The sequence below is a fragment of the Muntiacus reevesi genome, chromosome 3 (genome assembly GCF_963930625.1).
Source record: "Muntiacus reevesi chromosome 3, mMunRee1.1, whole genome shotgun sequence".
In the NCBI taxonomy this organism is placed as follows: domain Eukaryota; kingdom Metazoa; phylum Chordata; class Mammalia; order Artiodactyla; family Cervidae; genus Muntiacus; species Muntiacus reevesi.
The window spans coordinates 263,937,562-263,960,218 of record NC_089251.1 but is presented as its reverse complement, the minus strand read 5'-3'; the positions used below and the strand labels follow the sequence as shown (position 1 = coordinate 263,960,218).

General features: G+C 35.5%; 1 protein-coding gene across 2 annotated transcripts in view; it reads left to right on the top strand.

Annotated features, from left to right (window-relative positions):
• The window catches only part of MAP3K2 (mitogen-activated protein kinase kinase kinase 2), an 84,753-nt gene that overhangs the window by 35,602 nt on the left and 26,494 nt on the right, over positions 1 to 22,657 (top strand). The window contains exons 1-5 of one of the 2 annotated variants that reach the window (XM_065931962.1): positions 10,093 to 10,116; positions 13,502 to 13,570; positions 17,127 to 17,245; positions 17,882 to 17,922; positions 19,633 to 19,732. In XM_065931962.1, the coding sequence (XP_065788034.1) occupies positions 13,564 to 13,570; positions 17,127 to 17,245; positions 17,882 to 17,922; positions 19,633 to 19,732 (267 nt within the window). In that variant the 5' untranslated portion in view covers positions 10,093 to 10,116; positions 13,502 to 13,563. Of the gene's footprint in view, positions 1 to 10,092; positions 10,117 to 13,501; positions 13,571 to 17,126; positions 17,246 to 17,881; positions 17,923 to 19,632; positions 19,733 to 22,657 lie in introns of those variants that run through there. The other variant, XM_065931961.1, reaches the window with a different exon arrangement.

Below are 22,657 nucleotides of genomic sequence, written 5' to 3'. Positions count from 1 at the left end.
CAAAGATAAGATGCCCATAGGTGTGTGGGTTTATGTCTGGGCTTTCTATCTTGTTCCATTTGTCTATATTTCTTTTTTTTGTGCCAGTACCATATAGTTTTGATTGCTGTAGCTTTGTAGTATAGTCTGAAGTCAGGAAACCTCCAGATCCATTCTTCTTTCTCAAGATTGCTTTGGCTATTTGGGGTCTTTTGTGTTTCCATATGAATTATGAAATTTTTTGTTCTAGTTCTGTGAAAAATGCCATTGGTTATTTGATGAGGATTGCATTGAATCTGTAGATTGCATTTGGTAGTGTAGTCATTTTCACAGTATTGATTCTTCCAACCCAGAAACATGGAATATCTATCTGTTTATGTGATCTTTTATTTCTTTCATCAGTGTCTTACAGTTTTCTGTGTACAGCTCTTTGTCTCCTTAGGTAGATTTATCCCTAGGTATTTTATTCTTTATGTTGCAGTGGTAAATGGGCTTGATTCCTTAATTTCTCTTTCTGATATCTCATTGTTCATGTATAGGAATGCAAGTGATTTCTGTGTATTGATTTTTGTATCTGCAACTTTTCTAAATCACTGATTAGCTCTAGTAATTTTCTGATAGTATCTTTAGGGTTTTCTGTGTATAGTATTGTGTTGTTTGCAAACAAGAGTTTTACTTCTTTTCCAATCTGGCTTCCTTTTATTTCTTTTTCTTCTCTGATTGCTATAGCTAGGACTTCCAAAACTGTGTTGAATAATAGTGGTAAGAGCAGGCACCCTTTTCTTGTTCCTGATCATAGGTCTCTTTTGACTTGCAATTTATTTGTATCAGGTTGGAGTCTCTTAATCATTATTCATTTCTTATAAATGTGAAAGTCATTAAAATCTTGTTAGAATGGTTTGATACATTTAGATTGAATACCACTTTTGACTGTCATTTTTAGGTGAAGACAGAGATACATAACCTTTGGTTTGATCTCAGTTCATCTACTTGTGGATGGGGAATGCACTTACTCTAAGTTATTAATAGTTGGAGGACAGTATAGCAGATACTGTCATGCAGTGCGCTAGTTCTTACCTGTATTTTAATGACATATCTCTGTTAAAATCCATAGTACTACAGCAGCATCTTTTCCTCTTTTCTTTATTGGTCCATGGGCTTGTTGAGTGTGGAGTACAAAACTGTCTTACTAATATTTGACTCATTTTCTTAGTGTCTGAGCATTTGTGTAGACCTCCTGGCCCCCCCGCCCAACCCCATTCTTTTAGAGTTAGTTTTTTGATCTTTGCAAGATAACTCCTGTCTTCTCTTATTCTCCACCTCCCACTTTAAAAAATTTTCTTTTATTCTGAAATACCCAGCACATTCTAAGAACCATGCACTATTCTGTGCATCAGAGGTGCAGTGATCAATCATATCAACAGAGACTCTGTTCTTAAGGCTCCTGTGTGCCAGTGGGGATGGAGGTGCAATAAATGAGTAAACTGACTAAAAGAATTTTTATATCATGATATGTTTTATCAAGAAGCAAAAATAGGATAATGTAAAAAAAAATAATTGAGTGAGTGAGGGAGATGTTTTATATTAGTCTGTAGACCTTAGCAGCCACTTAAAGACTTGGGGGAAAGACTCTTGGATGTAGTAAAAGTGAGTCAGGAGGCCCTAAGTTGGCTGTTGTGAATTGAACAAAATCTAATTGGTTATGCACAATTATTGTGTTATTTTAGGTAAATAAAATATATAGCAGTCAGTGAAGTTAAGTGAACATCAGCTGCTTTCTTATAATCTTTTGGCTTATAGTGAAAGTAAACCTTAGACCAGATCCTTCCAAATATAGTAGACTTTTATTTTGTCATCATTTATTAGCAAGTAAGTTCAAAAATACTAAGTACCATCTGCTTTGTAAACACGTTAACTCCTCAGCTTCCTTATTTTTAAGGTACTTCAGCCATACCTTGCATGAAAGATTCGGTTGATGTACAGATGCAACAAAATTGTAGAGGCAGGAATTGGTTAATCTTTTTGGTGGCATTAAATAACCAGACTCCTCAAAATGAATGACTGACCTTGGCACTGTCTTTAAGAAGATATGCTTTTATAGAAATAAACCACGTACCTATGGTCAGTTAATCTAACAAAGGAGGCAAGAATATGCAGTGGGAAAAAATTAGTCTCTTCAACAAATGTGGTGTTGGGAAAACTGGACAGCCACATGTACATGAGTGAAGTTAGAACACACCTTCACACCACAGACAAAAATAAACTCAAAATGGCTGAGAGACTTGAATGCGATGCATGATACTGGAAACTCTTAGAAGAGAGCACAAGCAGAACACCCTCTGACATAAATTGGGCCGGTGTTTTCTTTGGTCAGTCTCCCAAGACAATAGAAGTAAAAGCAAAATTCAGCAAATGGGACCTAATCAAACTTATAAGCTTTTGCATAGCAAAAGAAACAAAAACCCAAACGGAAAGACAGCCTACGAACTGGGAGAAAATATTTTCAAATGATGCGACCAACCAGGGCTTAATTCCCAAAATATGCAGACAGCTTGCACAGCCCCATAACAGAAAAACAAACAACCCAATCAAAAAATGGGCAGAAGACCTAAATACACATCTCTCCAAAGAAGACATCCAGATGGGCAATAGACGCATGAAGACATGCTCAACATTGCCAATTAATCAGAACAACAATGAGGTACCACCTCACACCAATCAGAATGTCCACCTTTAAAAAGTCTACAGATAATAAATGCTGGAGAGGATGTGGAGAAAAGGGAATGTAAATTGGCACAGCCACTATGGAAAACAGTATGGAGGTTCCTTAAAAAAACTAAAACTAGAGTTGCCATATGATCCAGCAGTCCCACTCCTGGACATATATTGGGAGAAAACTCTAATTTGAAAAGATAGATGCACCCCAGTGTTGATAGCAGCACATTTACGATAGCCAGGACATGGAAGCAACTTAAATGTCCATTGACAGATATAAGGATAAAGAACATGTGAGATATATATGTGTATACAAACACACACACACAAATACTACTCAGCCTTAAAATAAGAATGAAATAATGTCATTTGCAGCAAGATGAATAGATTTATAGACTATCATACTGAGTGAAGTCAGTCATACACAGAAAGAAAAATATCGTTATGATATTACTTACATGTGGAATCTAAAATATGACACAGATGAATCTGCTTACAAAACAGAAACAGACTCACAGATATAGAAAAATAGAAAACAAGCTTGTTTACCAAAGGGTGGGAGAGGGATAAATTAGGAATTTGGAATTAACTGTTGCAAGCTTCTATGTATAAAATTGAAGCTGTAGCTCCAGTACTTTGACCACCTGATGTGAAGAGCCAACTCATTGGAAAAGACCCTGATGCTGGGAAAGATAGAAGACAAAAGGAGAAGAGGGTGACAGAGGATAACATCGTTATCTCAGTGGACATGAATTTGAGCAACCTCTGGGAGATAGTGAAGGACAGGTAAGCTTGATGTACTGCAGCCCATGGTGTTGCAAAGAGTCAGACACAACAGCAACAGCAATGTAGAAAATAGATAAAAAGCAAGATATAGTACAGGGAATTCCAGTTGAGCTATTTCAACTCCTAAAAGGTTCGTGAAGTCCTAAAAGATGCTGTGAAAGTGCTGTACTCATTATGCCAGCAAATCTGGAAAGCCCAGCGGTGGCCACAGGACTGGAAAAGACCAATTTTCATTCCAATCCCAGAGAAAAGCAATGCCAGAGAAGGTTCACATTACTGCACAATTGAACTCACCTCACACACTAGCAAAGTAATGCTCAAAATTCTTCAAGCCAGGCTTCAGCAGTATGTGAACCGTGAACTTTCTGATGTTCAGACTGGATTTAGAAAAGGCATAGGAACCAGAGATCAAATTGCCAACATCTGCTGGATCATTGAAAAAGCAAGAGAGTTCCAGAAAAACATCTACTTTTGCTTTATTGACTACACCAAAGTCTTTGACAGTGTGGATCACAACAAACTGTAGAAAATCCTTCAAGAGATGGGAATACCAGACCACCTGACCTGCCTCCTGAGAAATCTGTATGCAGGTCAAGAAGCAACAGTTAGAACTGGACATGGAACAGCAGGCTGGTTCCAAATTGGGAAAGGAGTGCGTCAAGACTGTATATTGTCACCCTGCTTATTTAACTTATATGCAGAGTATATCATGCGAAATGCTGAGCTGGAAGAAGCACAAGCTGGAATCAGGATTGCCAGGAGAAATATCAATAACCTCAGATATGCAGACGATACCACCCTTATGGCAGAAAGCAAAGAAGAACTAAAGAGCCTCTTGATGAAAGTGAAAGAGGAGAGTGAAAAAGTTGGCTTAAAACTCATCATTCAGAAAACAAAGATCATGGCATCTGGTCCCATCACTTCATGGCAAATAGATGGGGAAACAGTGACAGACTTTATTTTTTTGGTCTCCAAAATCACTGCAGATGATGACTGCAGCCATAAAATTAAAAGACTCCCCTTGGAAGAAAAGCTATGACCAACCTAGACAGCATATTAAAAAGCAGAGACATTACTTTGCCAACAAAGGTCCATTTAGTCAAAGATATGGTTTTCCCAGTAGTCATGTATGGATGTGAGAGTTGGACTATAAAGAAAGCTGAGTGCTGAAGAATTCATGCTTTTGAACTGTGGCGTTGGAGAAGACTCTTGAGAGTCCCTTGGACTGCAAGGAGATCCAACCAGTCAATCCTAAAGGAAATCAGTCCTGAATATTCATTGGAAAGACTGATGCTGAAGCTGAAGCTCCAATACTTTGGCCACCTTATGAGAAGAACTGACTCATTGGAAAAGACCCTGATGCTGGGAGAGATTGAAGGCGGGAGGACAACAGAGAATGAGATGGTTATGGCATCACTGACTCAATGAACATGAGTTTGGGTGGGATCCGGGAGTTGGTGATGGACAGGGAAGCCTGGTGTGCTGCAGTCCATGGGGTCGCAAAGAGTTGGACACGACTGAGCGACTGAACTGAACTGAACTGATAGTATAGGGAGCTATATTCAGTATCCTATAATAAACCATAATGAGAAAGAATATGAAAAAGAATATTTGTATAAATGTATAACTAAACCACTTTGCTGTACACCAGAAACTAACACAATGTAGTATATGACTATACTTCAATAAGAAATTAAAAAAAAAAACTAAGACAGCAAGAAAGAATATAGGCTTTTATATTTTGTTCATGCAGGGTAGCAGAGTGTTTCTGTGGTATTTTAGCCAGTCCATATATTTGAATTCCCACCAGTTTTGTGAATAAAAACTCATTACTAATATGTCTCTTATGCCAGTTAATAACCACCAGAACACACATGCACATTTTTATCATAGCATAAATATAGGAGGATAGCAGAGATAGTAGTAACTGGAATGTAGCCTTTCTGAATAAATAATTCCTATACATATTCCAGTTTTGTCATTTGACCTGATAATGGCCTGTATAGCAGTTTCTCTCTGGTGCAGGATCCAGTCTAGGTTTAGGAATGATGAAGTTGCTATGTCTCTTTACTCTCCTTGAATCTGCAACATTTCCATAGCCCTTCTTTGACTTTTATCTGATTGACATTTTTGAGGAATGCAGTCTCTGCTTTTGTTTAAATGCAGTGTTTCTCATTTTGTCTGAGTTTTCTTTGTTTAATTATATTTAGGTTATACAGTCTCAGCTGCTTAGTTTATGCTGTTTCCTTTTCAGAGTATTAAACCTTGAGACACAGAATGTCCATCTGTCTTTTATATGTGATGCTAGTCTTAATCACCTCATTAAGGAGTTGCCCAAATTCTCCACTGTATACTTACTGACTACATTAGATTTGTTAGAGTGAAGATACCATAAACAAAGTGTAAACATAAGACATAGACCGTAGACCATAATGAACATATCCAACAGAGTTCTTGTATTTAAAATTTTTAAATGTGCAAAAGGCTTGTTAAATAGCCACTTTGCTAAAGAAGATATCAGAATGGCCAGTAAACCATGAAAATGGTACTCAACATCATTAATTACCAGATAAGTGGAAGTTAAAACTATGGTGATAGATTACACAGCCACCAGAATGACTGCTAGGGTTGGTGAGGATGTGGAAGAACTGGAATTCTCTTGCATTACTGATGAGAGTTTCTGTGTTTAACACAGTCACTTTGAAGAAATGTTCCTCTATAACTGCTGAAGGTAATTTTATGCATGTCTTGGAGATTTAGCAGTTCCCTCCTTGGATATACATCCAACAGAAATATGTGTGTATGTTTACCGAAAGGCATGTTCAAGAGGTTCATAGAGCTTTTATTTGTAATAGCCAGTAACTGGAAACAGCCTTCATGTCTATCAGTAGTAGAATGGGTAAATTAGTCGAGGTATAAGCTTATAATGGAATATTACACAGTGATGAAAGTGAATAAAATACTTGTACAGATTATGTTGAAGAATTTCAGAGACATAAGATATCAAGTGAAAATAGATACAGGCAGTTCCATGGTAGTCCAGTGGTTAGGGCTTCACTGGCTTTCACTGCCAAGGGCATGGGTTCAGTTCCTGGTTGGTGAGCTAAAATCCTTTAAATTGTGCAGCACAGCCAAAAACATAAAATCAAAAAGAAAAATACAAAGACTATGTCTTATATGTTTCAATTAGCATGAAATGTTAAAAGGCAAACCTAATCTATGGCAGTAAATATCAAGATGATGGTTCCCTTATGGGGAAATAGTGGCTGACAGGGGACAGGTACAATGGAGTCTTCATGGGTCCCGGAAATGTCCATATTTTTATCCGTTGTGGTTATGTGGGTGAATGCATGTGTAAAATGTATATTAAAAATTTGTGCCCTTTAGGTACGTTCTGCAGGGTGGTAGGTAAAAAATGATGTTTATACCTCTGTTCCCTTCTAAGAGTTTTATACATTTAGCTTTTCCATTTTGTCTTTTATCCATGTTGAATTAATGTTTGCATAATGTGTGAGGTAGAGGTCTAACTTCTTGTTTTGGCATGTGGATATCTAGTTGTCCAGCAACGTTTATTGATGATGACTGTTTCCTCCGTTGTCTTGGCACTCATTTAACTATAGATGTTTATTTCTGAACTCTCACTTCTGTTTCACCAGTCTGTCACCTTATGTCGGTACCCCCACTGTTTCGATTGCTATAACTTTGTAGTAATTTTTAAAATCAGAGAGTGTGAGTCCTCTAACTTTATTTTTCTTTTTCAATATTGTTTTGGCTCTTCAGGGTCTCTTTTAGTTCCATATGCATTTAAATATCACTTCTTTCATTGCTGTAAAGAAAGGTCATTGGAATTTTGATAGAGATTACATTGAATCTGTAGGTGACTTTGAGAGTTTTACCATCTTAAAAACATTTTCTTCCAATCCATGAACATGGAATGTCTTTCCAGATACTTAGATCTGTTGTAATGTTTTTCAGAAGCATTTTATAGTTTTCAGTTTACAAGACTTGTTGTGGTTAAATACAGTCCTAAGAATTATATTATTTTGATGGTAATATAAGTGGAATTTATTTCTAAATTTTAGTTCTATATTGTTCATTGCTTATGTGTATAAATACAACTGATTTTTTAAAATTATTTTTTATTGAAGGATAATTGCTGTACAGAATTTGTTGTTTTCTGTCAAACCTCAACATGAATCAGCCATAGGTATACAACTGATTTTTTAGTGTTGCTCTTGTATCCTGCAACTGTGCTGACCTCTTTCATTAACTCTAATATTGTTTTTGTGAACTTAGATTTTCTGTATACAAGATTGTCTCCTGCAAATAGGTATGCTTTTGCTTCTTATTGAGTCTGAATTCCTTTTATTAAATATTTCGTTTTCTTGCCTCATTTTCTGACTAGGACTCTAGTACAATATTAAATAAGAGTGGCGAGACTGGACATCCTTGTCTCTGATCTTAGGAAGCACATATCCAGCTTTTTATCATTAAATATGATGTTAGCTGTGGGTTTTTCATGGTTGCCCTGATCAGCTGCAGGAAGTTCCCTTCTCTTTCTAGTCTTCTGAGTCGGCAGTTGGATTTTGGCACTTGCATTTTCTTTGTCTGTTGAGGTGATTATGTATCTTTCTTTTATCTGTGTTTTATTACATTGATGTTGTATGCTGAACCCACCTTGCTTTTGTGGCGATATATCCTATATGTTTCTGGCGTAGAATCCCTCTTTTTAATGTTCTGGATTAGATTTGTTAGTGTTTTGTTAGTATTTTTCTATATTCACAAAGTTATCAATCTGTAGTTTTCTCTTACAATATCTTTGTCTGATTTGATTATCAGAGTAATACTGGGTAATAAAATATTAATAATTGGTGGTAATTCTTCCTTAAATGTTTGAAGCCATCTATCTGAGTTAGGACTTTTTATTTGTGAAAAGCTTTAAAATATCTGATTCAGTCACTTTATTTCTTCCAGGTGGTCTTATTCACTGATGTACAATTATTCATAGTATTCCTTTTTCCTTTTTGTTTCTGTAAGGCTGGTAGTAATTCTCCTTTAATTCCTGAGTTTAGATATTTGAATCCTCCTTTTTTTTCTTGGTTAATCTAGCTAAAAATTTGTCAGTTTTTTTTTTTATCCTTTCATGTAACCAACTTTTTGTTTCATTGATTTAAAAAATTTGTGCTTTTATTTTCTGGTTTGTTTCCATTTCTAATCCCTGTTGTTTCTTTCCTTCTGCTTTGGATTTAACATGCTCTTACACCTTTTTAGGTAGAAGTTTAGGTTACTGATTTGAGATCTTATTTTTTAACATAAGCTTTAGAAGTTGTAAATTTGTCTCTGATTTTGGGGGGAGAGTCATGCTGTGTGGCTTGTGGGGTCTGGCTTCGCTTAGCAGGGATTGAACTCAACATTGAGAGTGTTGAGTCCTAACCACTGGACTACCAGCAAATTCCCAGCAGTTACAAATTTATCTCTAAATTATACTTTAGATGCATCCAATACTTTTCAGGATGTTTTAAAATTTTCATTCATTTCAAAGCATTTTCTAATTTTCCATGTTACTTCTTTTTTGTCTCATTGGTTCTTTAGGAGTGTGTTTAATTTTCATGTTTGTAAATTCCCCAGATTTCTTTCTGTTACCAATTTCTCATTTCATGTTGTCAGGGAACATACATCGTATATCTTTTTTCTTTTATTTCTATTCAATTGTATTTTTATTCTGTTGACCTAAAGGTGGAAAAATCTGTTTGGCTTTATGGTTTGCCTTTTATGCATATAGTTATCTAAAGTTCTATATTCAAAGTTATAAACTTCTATAGTTAGGAAGGGCTTGATAGCACTTCGTTTTAATAGATATTTTATAAATATTTATGATCATGGTTTACCATGGTTTTTTTTGTTGTTGTTGTTCCTGCACATTCATTTACTTATTTCTTGTCTTCTAAGCTTTTTCTTTAATTCTGAAGTATAGCCAATTAGGGCCTGCCTGATGGCTCAGACAGTAAAGAATCTTCCTGCAATGCAGGAGACCTGGGTTTTATCCCTGGGTTGGGAAGATCCCTTGGAGAAGGGAATGGTTACTCACTGCAGTCTTCTTGCCTGGAGAATTCCATAAACAGAGGAGACTGGTGGGCAACAGTCCTTGGGGTCACAAAGAATTGGACAAGACTAAGTGACTGACACATTCACTCATTACTATAGCTGACTAACATTTCATAAGTTTCAGGTGGACAGCAAAGGGACTCAACTATACACGTACCATTCTCCCCCAAACTCCTCTCCCATCCAGGCTGCCACATAACATGGGGCAGACTTTCCCTGTGCTCTACATTTGGACCTGCTTGGTTATCCATTTTAAATACAGCAGTGTGTATATGTCGGTCCAAAACTCCCTAACTATTCCTTCCCCCTATTTTTCACCCCTGGCAACCTTAAGTTTGTTCTCTATGAGTCTATTTCTGTTTTGTAAATAAGTTCATTTGTATCATTTCTTTTTAGATTCTGCATATAAAGGATGCCATAGGATATCTCGCCTTCTCTGTCTGACTTCACTCCTTATGACAGTCTGGGTCCATCCATGTTGCTGCAAATGGCATTATTTCACTGTTTTCAGTGACTGAGTGATATTCCATTGTATGTATGAACCACATCTTCTTTATTGAGTCTTCTGTTGATGGACATTCAGGTTGCTTCTGTGTCTTGGCTGTTGTAAACAGTGCTGCAGTGAACATTGGGGTGCTTGTATCCTTTCAGACCATGTTTTTCTCTGGGGTATATGCCAAGAATGTTTCTTAAATCTCTTTATACTTGCTGAGATAAGTTTTATTGCCTAACATGTGATCTCTCCTGGAAAATGTTCTACATGCATTTGAGAAAAATGTGTATTTTGCTCTTTTGGAGTTGAGTGTACTACAGATATGCTCTATATCTGAATAGCAGTATTTTATCTATATAGCATATTATAGCATTACTTAAATCTTCATTTTCTCATTGATGTTTCTGTCTACTTGTTTATCCCTTATTGAAAATGAGGCATTGAAATCTCCAACTGTCCTATTTTAATTGATTATTTCATATCTTTTTTCATGTATTTTGAGAGTCTGTTGTTCTGTGCATACATGTTTATAATTATGTGTCGTGTTGATAAGTCGGCCATTTTTTCACTATAGATGTCCTTCGTTGCCATTAATAACCATTTTGTAATATATTCCATTTTTATGCTAATAGTATAGCCTTTTGGCTACTGTTTGCGTGGTATATTTTTTACAATCTTTTAATTTATTTTGTGCCTGCATCTAAAATGTGCCTGTTGTAGACAGTATATAGTTGTTAAGTTTTTTAACCTAGTCTGCTCATTTCTGCCTTTGTTCATTCTGCTTTTATATATATATAAAATTATACACAAGGTAAGACTACATCTGCCATTTTTGCCAACTGTCTTCTATGTGTTTTATCTTTTTTTGTTCCTCGTTCCTTCATTAGTGCCTTCTTTTTGTTAAATAGATATTTTCTAGTGTGCTGTTTTAATTCTCTTGTTTCTTTTGCCGTTTAAATAAATGTATACTTTAGTAGTTGACCTGGGGATTAAAATCAACATCTCAACCTACAACGATATAGTTTAATACCACTTAATTATAGTGGCATACAAAACTTTCCTTCTAATCCATCCCTTGTCTGTCTTTTGTGTTATTGTCATTGTATAAATTATATCTACATAATATACACCAAACAGCATACTTATAATTATTGATTTATGCAGTTTCTTTAAACTCGTCTATTAATTTCTTCCTGTTGCTTGTGTAGAAAAGAGTTAAGGTAGACCTTGCTCCTTATCCTTGAAATAACTGCTCATGAGGCCTGCCCATTGCTGGCATCTGAAAACTTGGATTTCAGGAGGGTTCCCACCTGCCTAACTGACACGAATGGCTTACTGTGCCTAAACTTCTTATACAAACAATGTAGTTTATGCTGAACACTTGCTTTTTGTCTGGGGATCTGGAATTTTGATATGGGTCTAGTTAGTCTGCCCTTCGGGCTTCTTCAGGGTCGGTTTCTGTTGATTGCTTTTTCTCTGTGTGTGGACCAATGTCTTTGTATGTCTTTTTTTTTCCTTGAAAGCTGGACACTTAAAATATTATAATGCACCACCTCTGGAAATCTGGTTCTTCTCCCTCCCCTGTATTTTTGTTGTTGTTGTTGTTGTTGTTGTTATAATTTGTTTGTTTAATGACGTTTGAGAACTCATTTTTTGAAGTCTGTATTCTGTCGTATGTGGTCACTGAAGACTGCTCTTAGTTTAGTTGTCAGCTCACGATTAGACAGAGATTTCCTTAGATACTTGGAACCTTGAAGTCTCACAGTCTTTCAAGGGGGTGGGTCTGTGTGTGTGTGTGTGTGTGTGTGTGTGTGTGTGTGTGTGTGTGTGTGTGTGTGTGTGTGTGTGTGTGTGTGTGTGTGTGTGTGTGTGTGTGTGTGTGTGTGTGTGTAAGGGGGGGATGGTGTGTGTGTGTGTGTGTGTTGGGGCTGGCCTTCAACATTTTCTCAGTTCTAACTCATCCTTCAGTTAATGCTGCACAAAGCCTCAAAGTTAGCCAGAGGTGAAAGCCAAAGATTTTCTTAGGCCTTTCTTGACTATGCAACAGCCTTGGGCGTTTGCATAACATCTAGATTTCTAGGAATCTGTTGGAGATTTTCAGAGTTCCCTATCGACATCTCGTTCCTCAGCTTTTCTAGAAAATTTTTTTCTTAATATATTGCCAGCTCCAACTATTTTTTCCCCAACCTCTGACAGTTGAGATATGTAACAGTTGTCCTTGATTGATTTTCAGTAAATACCCCAAGCTCTTTGCATTGGAAAAGCTTTAAGTCAGGTTAAATAAAGGCAGCCTTTCAAATGGTGTCTCTCAGCAAGCCATTAGACAGGTCAAATATGGTAGCTTTGGGGTAATCCATCCTGCCTTCCCCAGTGGCGGCCAGGCTGCTCATTTTCATGGGGACTTCGGGCTTGTTGGGTTTTGTTTTTGGCCACGTTCTAGCATGTGGGGTCTTAGTTACCAGTTGCGTGTGCGCGCTCTGCTGTATCTGACTCTTTGTGACCCCACGGACTGTAGCCCGCCAGCCTTCCCTGCTCATAGAATTTTCCAGACAAGAATACTGGAGTGGGTTGCCATTTCCTATTCCAAGGGATCTTCCCAGTGCAGGGATTAAACCTGCATCTCTTGATGTCTCCTGCTTTGGCAAGCGGATTCTTTACCACTGTGCCACCTCGGAATCTCCTTAGTTCCCTGACCAGGGATCAAACCTGCACCCCTGCATTGCACGTGCAGAGTCTTAACCACTGGACTGTCAGGGAAATCTCTGGGCTTGTTGGTTTAAATTGCTAATTTGGAGCTGGGAGTAAAGGGTGGAAAGGTAAGAATAGGGAAGGTCAAAACAGCACCAGACTTTCTCTTTTTATTGAGACTGCAGAATGCTTCCCAGATGACTGCAAACTTTTGGTTAATTCCTTTCTGTTAAAAAATTATCCTTCTGATAATTTTTTCTTTTATGGAGGAGAGAATTTTTGTAGGCTTTTACTACTTTGTTGATGTCCTCCTTTTTGTCTTTAAACATGACCTTTTCCATTCATCTTTATGTGCCCCTGAATGTGGGAGCTTGAGTTTATTCAATTATCTCTTAAGCTTTTTAACTGTCAAAAATTGTTCCATTTTTTTTTTTGTTTGTTTGTTTTTAAATTTTATTTTATTAGTTGGAGGTTCCATTTTGTTTTGCTTTAGTTTAGATAGACAGGAATCTGAAAAATACTGAAATAAATTTAATATAAAGTAATAATGATTTTTAGTTCATTCTCAATAATTGAATATCTGGGAAGAATAAGGCACTTTCCCCTTACACATAAAAATGTGTAAAATATTAATATTGTACATTCTCATTAGTGTTACTTATGCTGATTTTTTTCTTTTTATGGCTCCCTCTTCTCTTTCTTCTAACTTACTGTGCTCATTTTTTACCTCCTTAGGCCACAGAGAATGCTGATGGGAGAACCATTTCCCTAGTTTCCAAGTAGTCAAGCTGATTGCCATGATGGGTGAGTTCCAACTAAAAGCATTTCTCATCTATAATTCAAGGATAATATGGAGTAGAGGCTTTTTCTGTGTGTATGATGAGCTTCTTAGGAAGAAATCTTATGATTTAGTAGATTTATATGTTTTACATTTATTTACTTAATAGATTTTCAGTTAAAGCACTTACTGTGTTGACTTTTACAGTTTTGGGATAACCAATTTGTGCAAGACATGATGTGGACGTTCAAAATAAACTGTTAATATGGATTGTGATTTTCTTTTCTCTTTCTTTTATTTATTTATTTTTTTGGATTGTGATTTTCTTAGAGTCTGATGGCTAGATAAAATTCTTGGTAAAGAAACCTGACTTTTAAAGATTGAGTAGATGCTGAGGAATGGATTGTTGTATAATTACTCAACAGTGTAGTAATAGATAGACTAAAGAAAGTAGCTGCATAAAAATAATGAATAATGAAACTTTATAACAGAATAAGGAGAAAATCATTGGTGCTCAAGGAGGATATGTTTTACAACTCTTTGTGAGTTTTCTGTGGTGTCATAATGTTAATGGAAAGGAAGGCCAAAGTATGGAAATAGATTGTGGGGGTTAAGTTTATATATCTTTTTGTTTTCTTCTGTACTTTTTTTCCCCCTCCTTTTCTCCTTGGAGTTGAGGGTTCCAATGTGAGGCAGGGATTGGACAGGGAAAACTAGAAAGGAATGGAGCAAATGGCCTGTCCTGCCCTCATGGGAAAATAGACGGTGCAGTTGGAAGCTAAGGTTTTAAACTTAGACCAGTATCTTGTACCAATATCTTAATTCTGACATGTACTTGCCAATGTTTGTCTTTGTCACAGTTTTCCTATCCCTTGCTTAACAAAGATATTATTCACTCATGTATATACATTAGAGCCAAAGAACTTAAATTTGTCCGTGTTCTTCACTGGAAGGGCTAGCACACTTTCAGTGTGTGTTGTGGCAAATGTGTAGGCAAGCCCCCACCTTCCTGCTTTTTGAATTTCTCTTCCATTTCCTCTTTTTGTAACCAGGAGTGCCATGCCAGCAGGTGGTCCAAATGCTCCACTTTTGTCACCTTCACCTCCAGTTCCAAATTGGAACTTCTATTGAATTCACACCAGCTTTTCATTTTTGTTGCTGTCACCATAGTATGCAAAGAATAGTCATTGCTTAAAAACATTTACAAAGGTAGTTTCAGGAAACTATGAGTAGTTAAAAGGATGCATCACAGATACTTGAATTTTAATTGAAGATTTTCTCCTATAAATACTTTTTTAAGTATAATGAATTAATCATAAAAGATAATAAATTAAGCATTTCTGGTAAATCTTTTATTTTAAATTATTACCTCCCAAACATTTTCTGGGTTTGTGCTCAACAACTAAATGTCCTCTTAATGTGTGTCAGAAATCCACTGCTGATTCTGTGTGACTTGGTCAGACTGTGGGATCCTCTGAGCATCCTCTCTGCCGTATAGATCAACTCATGATCCTGTGACATTTATAACCTGTCTAATCCTCCTGGCACCTGTAACCACCATAGAGATTCTTAATAGAGTAAAATAATCTAAGAATTGTTAGAACAGTGCTTGTAGTGTATGTTCACCACTTTGCTTGATCCTTTGGCATTTGTTAGCTTACACCTTATCAAAAGTAAGTTTCCTGTTGGGTACTTATGTAGCATCTGACTCTCCTTCAACCCAGAAAAAAGAAGGAACTCAGTTAAGTAACCCTTCAGTTGTATGTCATCTCCCTGAGAAGTTACTTTTATTCAAATGGCTCTCTCTGCTTTTTTACATGTACTATGGAAAGTGGTATTCATTTTTTTAAACTCAGTATATGTAATACATACTCAACATATATAGAGAGAGAGTAATCATGTATTACATATACTGAGTTAATATATGTAAACGTGATAAGAGATTTAAGCCAAAGCCTTCCCAAGAAGGCTTTTGGTGTTATAATATTATTTATTTTGGTGTTTTTTTTCTAATTTATTTTTAAATTTAAAAATATACTTTTATTTATAAACTTATTTTGGTGTTATTAAACATGTAATGTTGAATGTGAGATATTGTGAAAATGCCTAAATTCACATGCTTAAAGAAGAAAATAGTTAGGACATAGATACATGGAAGTATTAAAAGTTTTCCTCTCCCTAGTGTAGAATTACAGGTCTTACTTTTCATAAGAAAGTTATATCAGATAATTTCATTCCAGTTCATAGTATTTTCAGCTTATTCTTCTTCTAAGGAAGGATTTATATTTTATCAATAAATGACATAGTCTGGCTTGGACGACCCCTACATGGTGCACATGTTGTAATTACGTTAGACCCATTGGCTCAGTTACTGTTTGGCTAAACTAATATTATGTATAAATTTTATTTCACAAATAATACTTTTTGAAGGATTAGAATTTTCTCTGGACCTGGAATTTGTTAACAAAATCTTTGGAGCCATAATTTGAATTTTAGTATGCAAGTAGTTTCACTGTAGAACAGAATATATTGAGTGTTGTAAAAAAATTAAATGTTAAAGAAATAAGCTGTATGTGTGTTCAAAAGACTGATAGAGCCATTGACTTGCCAAATTCTTTTTTAATGATCTCCCTTTATAGGATAAAGCGTGTTTTAATTACTACTGCTCTGGAACATAAATTATTGTTACCAAAATGGTTACATTGTAAAGTGTACGGTGTAAAGTCCCTCAGTTCCTTTATTTACCAATTGTTGATTATCATTAGTAAAATTGATTTACTAGTGAAAAATCAATTAAATTGTCCAGCGGTCATATAATTATCATTACTAGGATGCTCATGCTTATATAGTCTTAGAAAGAAATCTTTGGTATGTTTGGAAAAGATTAAAAGTTCATGATTCATGATCATTTCAGTTTTATGGATTCGGTACTTTTTTCTAAGAGGTGAATTTTTCTTGCATTGATACCTTTTGAGTTGTTAGTGGTTGAGGTCATTAGTCTGTTAATGTAGTCTTGTTGAACCTTATGGTGAAGATATTCAACAAAACCACATCCAAATATCAGTAGGCCTTTATCTACAGATACAGCTTTCCTTTGTTCCTGACTTGAAGTACTGATAAAAGAGAAAAACTCTGAAAGGAATTCTGTATTTTAAGCATAAATGCTAAATAATGATGATATTTAGAGAAAGGTGTTTATTTTTCCCCTACTGTTTTAATTAAGATTTTAGATGTCTTGTTGATGTTTTGTTTAGGAGTCATAGAAAAGATTTTGTTATGACAGGGTTGTTTTGACCCATATCCTAGGATATTACATCAGGAGAAGAGTCAGAACGACTGTACTTGCCTTATAAATGTCTTGTGTGAACACCTAGTGTGAGGCAGGCACTTGATATAGTGCAGTTTTAATGTTACTTATGTTCAGTTTTTAAGTAACTAAGCTTTTTTTCACCAAAATAACAAATGCAGGCCTTGAAAGTGTTCTAGATGCATTAAATTTTATTATAAATTTTGTATTGATGTCTATGATAAATACATATTGAAATCACAGTTCTGTGTATGTTTTATTTTACAAATACCTAGATGATCAGCAAGCTTTGAACTCAATCATGCAAGATTTGGCTGTTCTGCATAAGGCCAGTCGACCAGCATTATCCTTACAGGAAACCAGAAAAACAAAATCCTCATCACCAAAAAAGCAGGTATTTGTCTCAATAATATTTTAATAAATATATAGTTCTGTGAATTATTTTCTTTGAATATCCTAATTGTATAGAGGATTTGTTTGAAGTGATTAGCTTTTATACTTCTGAATCAAGTATTTTGTTGTTTGTCATAGGTTTTTCTATAAGGGTGTCAGTTTGTTTTTTTTTAAGTGATAGTTTCATTTGTGGTATCTTCTCTCTAGAGTAGATATCTCATCCAATTCCTAAGGCATGTAACACAAGCAAATAGCTTTTATTTAAATAATTGATTATTCTCTGTATTTACAGATGAAAATAATTTTTATTCTTATACATGAAATTTATTTGGAACATCTAATATAAAAAGTGGAAATGTAGTATTCTGTATTGCCCTTTAACAGAATTAGTAAATATCTCATACTGGGGATGCCATCACTAGTAGATCTTGGTGCTCTTTCCTGTTGAGCCCAGATTAAGCAACCTAATTCTCTCAAGTCAGCTCTTTGGTAGAAACTGTCAATTGATTGGAGTTGACATTGATTGAAACCTCCTTCCCCCTCTGCTCTATCTTAAATGAGTGACTAAAAAGAAAAGTGATTTAGAAATTCTGGGAATTTTATCTGATCTCTGACATGACTTATCATTTCTTTACAGAATGATGTCCGAGTCAAATTTGAACACAGAGGAGAAAAAAGGTAAGGAAGGAAGCATTATATTCAGTTCATTAATTTAATCAAATGCATGTCCTACTTAAGATATTAGAGGTTCTTTTTAGATTTTAATGTAGGTCCTCGTGGCTTACAAATTGAGAATGAAATAGTCCTTGTTGGTAACTGTAATGTGTACTTGTACTTAAGATAGAATCTATCAAATTTCAGGCTAAGCATCAGAAGTGAACCATGTTTTTACTTTGCAGTATTAGGAAATAAGTAAGGTCATTGTGTAATGCAGCTTTAAATATTACCATTTAAGAAATTTTTTGCTCAGTGGAAATTAAATATTCTTCTCCTTATAATTCTATCATCTCTTCAGATACTATACAGATTTTAGGTGTATGGACTTCAGTTCATAATTTTGAGTATTCTGAAAAAACTTGAATCATTTGACCTGTATTTAATTAGTAACATTGAGAAAAGTGTTGGACTGGTGACTATAAATTATTTAGCAAAGGTGGAAGACTACCCTTCAGCTGGGTATTTGTATCTCAGTGGAATGGTGGAAATGGTCGTAGTAGTGGTTGACAACAGAATTGCTGACAAAACCTCGTAGAAGTTAAAGAAGATAGAATTTTATTTCTATTATTAATGTCATTAATTTAATGAAAGATCTGTCCATCTTAAGGATTTTAAAAAGCTCACAGATCGTATAACCTGAAGATGTAAAAATGTTTTACACAGAGATTTTTTTTTTAAAAAAAAGAGATGGAAAGTCTTCCCTGGCGGTCCAGTGGTTAAGACTGCACTTTGAATGCAGGGACTGTGGATTTGATCCCTGGTCAGGGAGCTAAGATCCTACATGCCTTAGGGCCAAAAAAACAAAGCATAAACAGAAGCAATATTGTAACAAATTCAATAAGGACTTTAAAAAATAAGTAAACTTAAAAGAAGGGAGTAGGCAATGCAGATACATCATACAAGTGTTGTCCTGTCTACTTTTTCCTGTTTATAACTTTTATGGATATATTCTCAATTTTTTTTAGTTCATTGAGCACTGTTTATTGAGTACTTACTATATGCTGAGCTATAAAGGGAATAAAGTTAAGTGAAATATGCACGATCCCTCCTGTTACAAAACTTACAGTCTAGTAAATAGTCTCCAAGCTTAGAGGCATGGTCCCTAGGGGCAACACAAGTCAATCCTTTGTGAAATAAGAAGAAAATTCTAGGATTAAAAAATTTTAACTCTTTAAAAATATTTATTTGGGGATGTGTACGACTGAACTGAACTGAACTGATGCTTACGTGATATGTGTGTGTGTGTGTGTGTGCGCGCGTGCACTCAGAAATATTGAGTTGATAAGGGTTCAGAAATCAAAACTTGGATCCCCAAAGAACAACTTTATTCTTTTAACAGTTTCATTGTAGGGCTATGACGTAGTTAAGTTTAATCACTTTCCAAAATGAACATTTTACATTATTCTTTAATATTCTTGTAAATAGCAGTGCAAATTATATTTTGAGAATTTCCTTTTTATAGTTTTTATTAGGCTAGAACAGACTACAGAGTTCTTGAGCTTTATGTTAAAATGTTAGTGCACCTGATCAGAAATGAGCCATTGTAATGTTTAAGTAAAGTGAATATTTATAACTTGATTTTGTATTTCTGTATTCAGGAGATAACTGTTACAAGTAAGTTATTTAACTGTGCATAAGAAAATAAAATATATTAAAATTCTGTTTACATAGAATCCTTCAGTTCCCCAGACCAGTTAAACTGGAAGACCTGAGGTCTAAAGCTAAAATTGCCTTTGGGCAGTCTATGGATCTGCATTATACCAATAATGAGGTAAATATGTGCACGTTAACTTTGAATAGTTCTTTTTTTTTTTTTTTGGAAAAATAGTGTGTTTATTTAAGAGATTGTTTTAAGATGGTTGTGCTTTTATTTGGGTATCAATAAGGATGTAGTATTTTAGAGGAATAAGATATCAGTAGTAAATTTTAACTATTAAAATGGATTTTTTCATTGTGGAAGGTACTGAAAGGTGCTGCAATGCAGTAATTGAGAATTTGTTAAAGGAGGAAATACGTGTATTGCTTAGAAGTTTGCTGCTTGTTTATGTTTTATTTTTGTTCTTTGTTCTTTATTGATGAACTCTTTCCTTTTCATACTGTATACTTTTCTACAGAGACGACAGGGCTTTGGTAGTTGGACAGTTCAGTTAAAACTTAGAAGATTGCTTTCAGGCTGGTAAGGATGTGATTAGATTGTTAGTTTGTGTTTGGGAGTCAGTATGTAATCTCAAGGGCTCTCTATGATACTAAGGAGCTCTGTGTTCTGGGGAATCCCTTTTGAACCTTCTGTAAAATTTGGATTGGAAATCTCTTGAGATTTCTTTCAGATCCTATGATCTCAGATCAAGATCTTGAGATTTAAAAATTTGTAGGGACAGTTTAGTTAATTGGTTAATTCATTTTCTTTTCCCTCTCAGAAATATCCATTGAATTTGCAAAGCATGATGGTTATAATTTATGAATTGCAGCCCCAATGGAGTTTATAGACTTGTGGTAGAAGTAGACAGTTAATAATGGAATTGTTTAAATATGTGAATTCTTTGAAGGAAATGCACAAAATATTATGATAAAGGATAAAGGCAAGGGCAGTAGATGTCTTATTTAGTTAGTACTAAGTGAAGTGAAGTTGCTCAGTCGTGTCTGACTCTTTGCGACCCCATGGACTGTAGCCTAAGAGGCTCCTCCATCCATGGGATTTTCCAGGCAAGAATACTGGAGTGGGTTGCCATTTAAGGAAGAGCTAAATGAGGTCGTAATATTTAATTATTGAGGTTTGAAGTATGAAAAGCCAGCTCTACAAAGAATTTGAGGGGAATAGCATTCATGGTAGAGAGCAGCCTGAGAGCACAGCATGCAGAGATCCTGGGAAGGAAAAGACTTGTGTGTCAGGAATAGAAAAAAATGTCAGTGGTAATGGAATGACAGTGGGAAGTTCCACCTACAGTGGGAAGATGTGCAAGTGCTTTGCAAATGCTAAAGCATTGTGCTAATAAAAATATTTGAAATATTAGATTTTCTGATGAATTATTGTCATTTTAAAGCAGGAGAACATGCAAATATGGCTTGTCTAAAGATACCACTTATAAAGTGGAAAATATTTTGAATCAGTAAAAATCCATATCCAAACAAACAATATTTCTGAAGAAAGTGATGAGTATCATACTTTAGTAACACCTTAAAATGTCATTTTTCAAATACTTTTTGGGTTTTTGGTTAGCTATGAACACCTCTTGTTGCCTGACCCTGTCTTGGCACTTATTTGTGTCTGTGCTGGCCTGATTTCCAACTGCCAGCCCCTGAGATTCTGAGGACTTCTCAGAGATATGACTGTAGGATATAAGCTGAAGTACATAAGGGAGGGAATGGGGATTGGTGATATGAGGCTCAAGGATGTGGTGGGAGATGGGGATGGATGGACCCCACTTGCCCAATGTGCTAACTTGTTAGATGTTACACCTTTTATGGACCTCCTCTCTTCCTTGTCTTCCCGATTACCCTACCAGTGTTTCCTAATATCTTTTATAAACATACTTGAATCTTTATCTAATGGTACGATTCTGGGGAACCCAGATGTATCTTTGTTTCGGTTTTGTTTGGTCTAAAATTGTGTCATGGAAAAATAAATAAGTAAATAAAATTGTGTCATGGAAAACTTTCAAATGCCAAGGTACATTGACTACAATATTGTCTTGACCTATGAGTCTAGTATGTCTATCAAGAAAAATTAGGTTAGTTTGGCATGATTTGTTCATATTGTTCCTGTCTGAGCTCTTAAAATTGCTGTTTCTTTTTCTGAGTTCTCCCAATTTGTTTATAGACATACCTTGGAGATACTGCAGGTTCGGTCTAGACCTCTACAATAAAGTGACTGTTGCAATAGAACCGGTCACATGAATTGTTTGTTTTCCCAGTGCAGTTATGCTTGTGTTATAGTCTCTTAAGTGTGTGGTATTAAAAAATACTTTATAGTTAAAAATGCTAGCCATCATCGTAAGCTTCAGCAAATTATAATCCTTTTGCTGTAGTAACATCAAAGATCACTGATCATAGATCACTGTAACAATTATAATAATAATGAAAATGTTTGAAATATTTGGAAGAATTACCAGAATGTGGCATAGAGATGCAGGGGAGTAACTGCTGTTGGGAAAATGGTGCCAGTAGACTCGAGGCAGGGTTGCCACAAACCTTCTCTTGGTGGAAAAACGGTATCTATGAAGAGCGTAGGTGATGTGCTCTAAAGCAGGGGGTGCCTGCATATAATATTTTCTAGGGTTTTCTTGAGGATTGATGTAGAGCTGGTTGACCAGGTATTAGCAACTTGCTCCCATTTTCCAAATATTGGGAAATTTCTCCATATCAGCTTCTTTTTCTCATGCTTTCTGAAGAATTTCTCAGAGTGGTTTTGCCGTTTATATCTGGGTGTCCTCTTGGCAAAAGTATGGTAGAGGAGGCATTAGGGTACAACATTACATTGCTTAACATTTTCCTAGCACTCTGAGTTTCTGTGAGAACCTGTGATTTTTTGAGTTAACCATGTTCTGATTCACAGAGTGACAAGCCTGGTGCATGTCCTTGGACAGTGGGGGTACTAGGGAAAGACTTAAAAGAGATATTAGTTTTATGGACCTGTAGACATGCAGAAAACTCATTGATATTGCTTTTATTCCAGTTCTATAAATATTTTTTTTCTGTG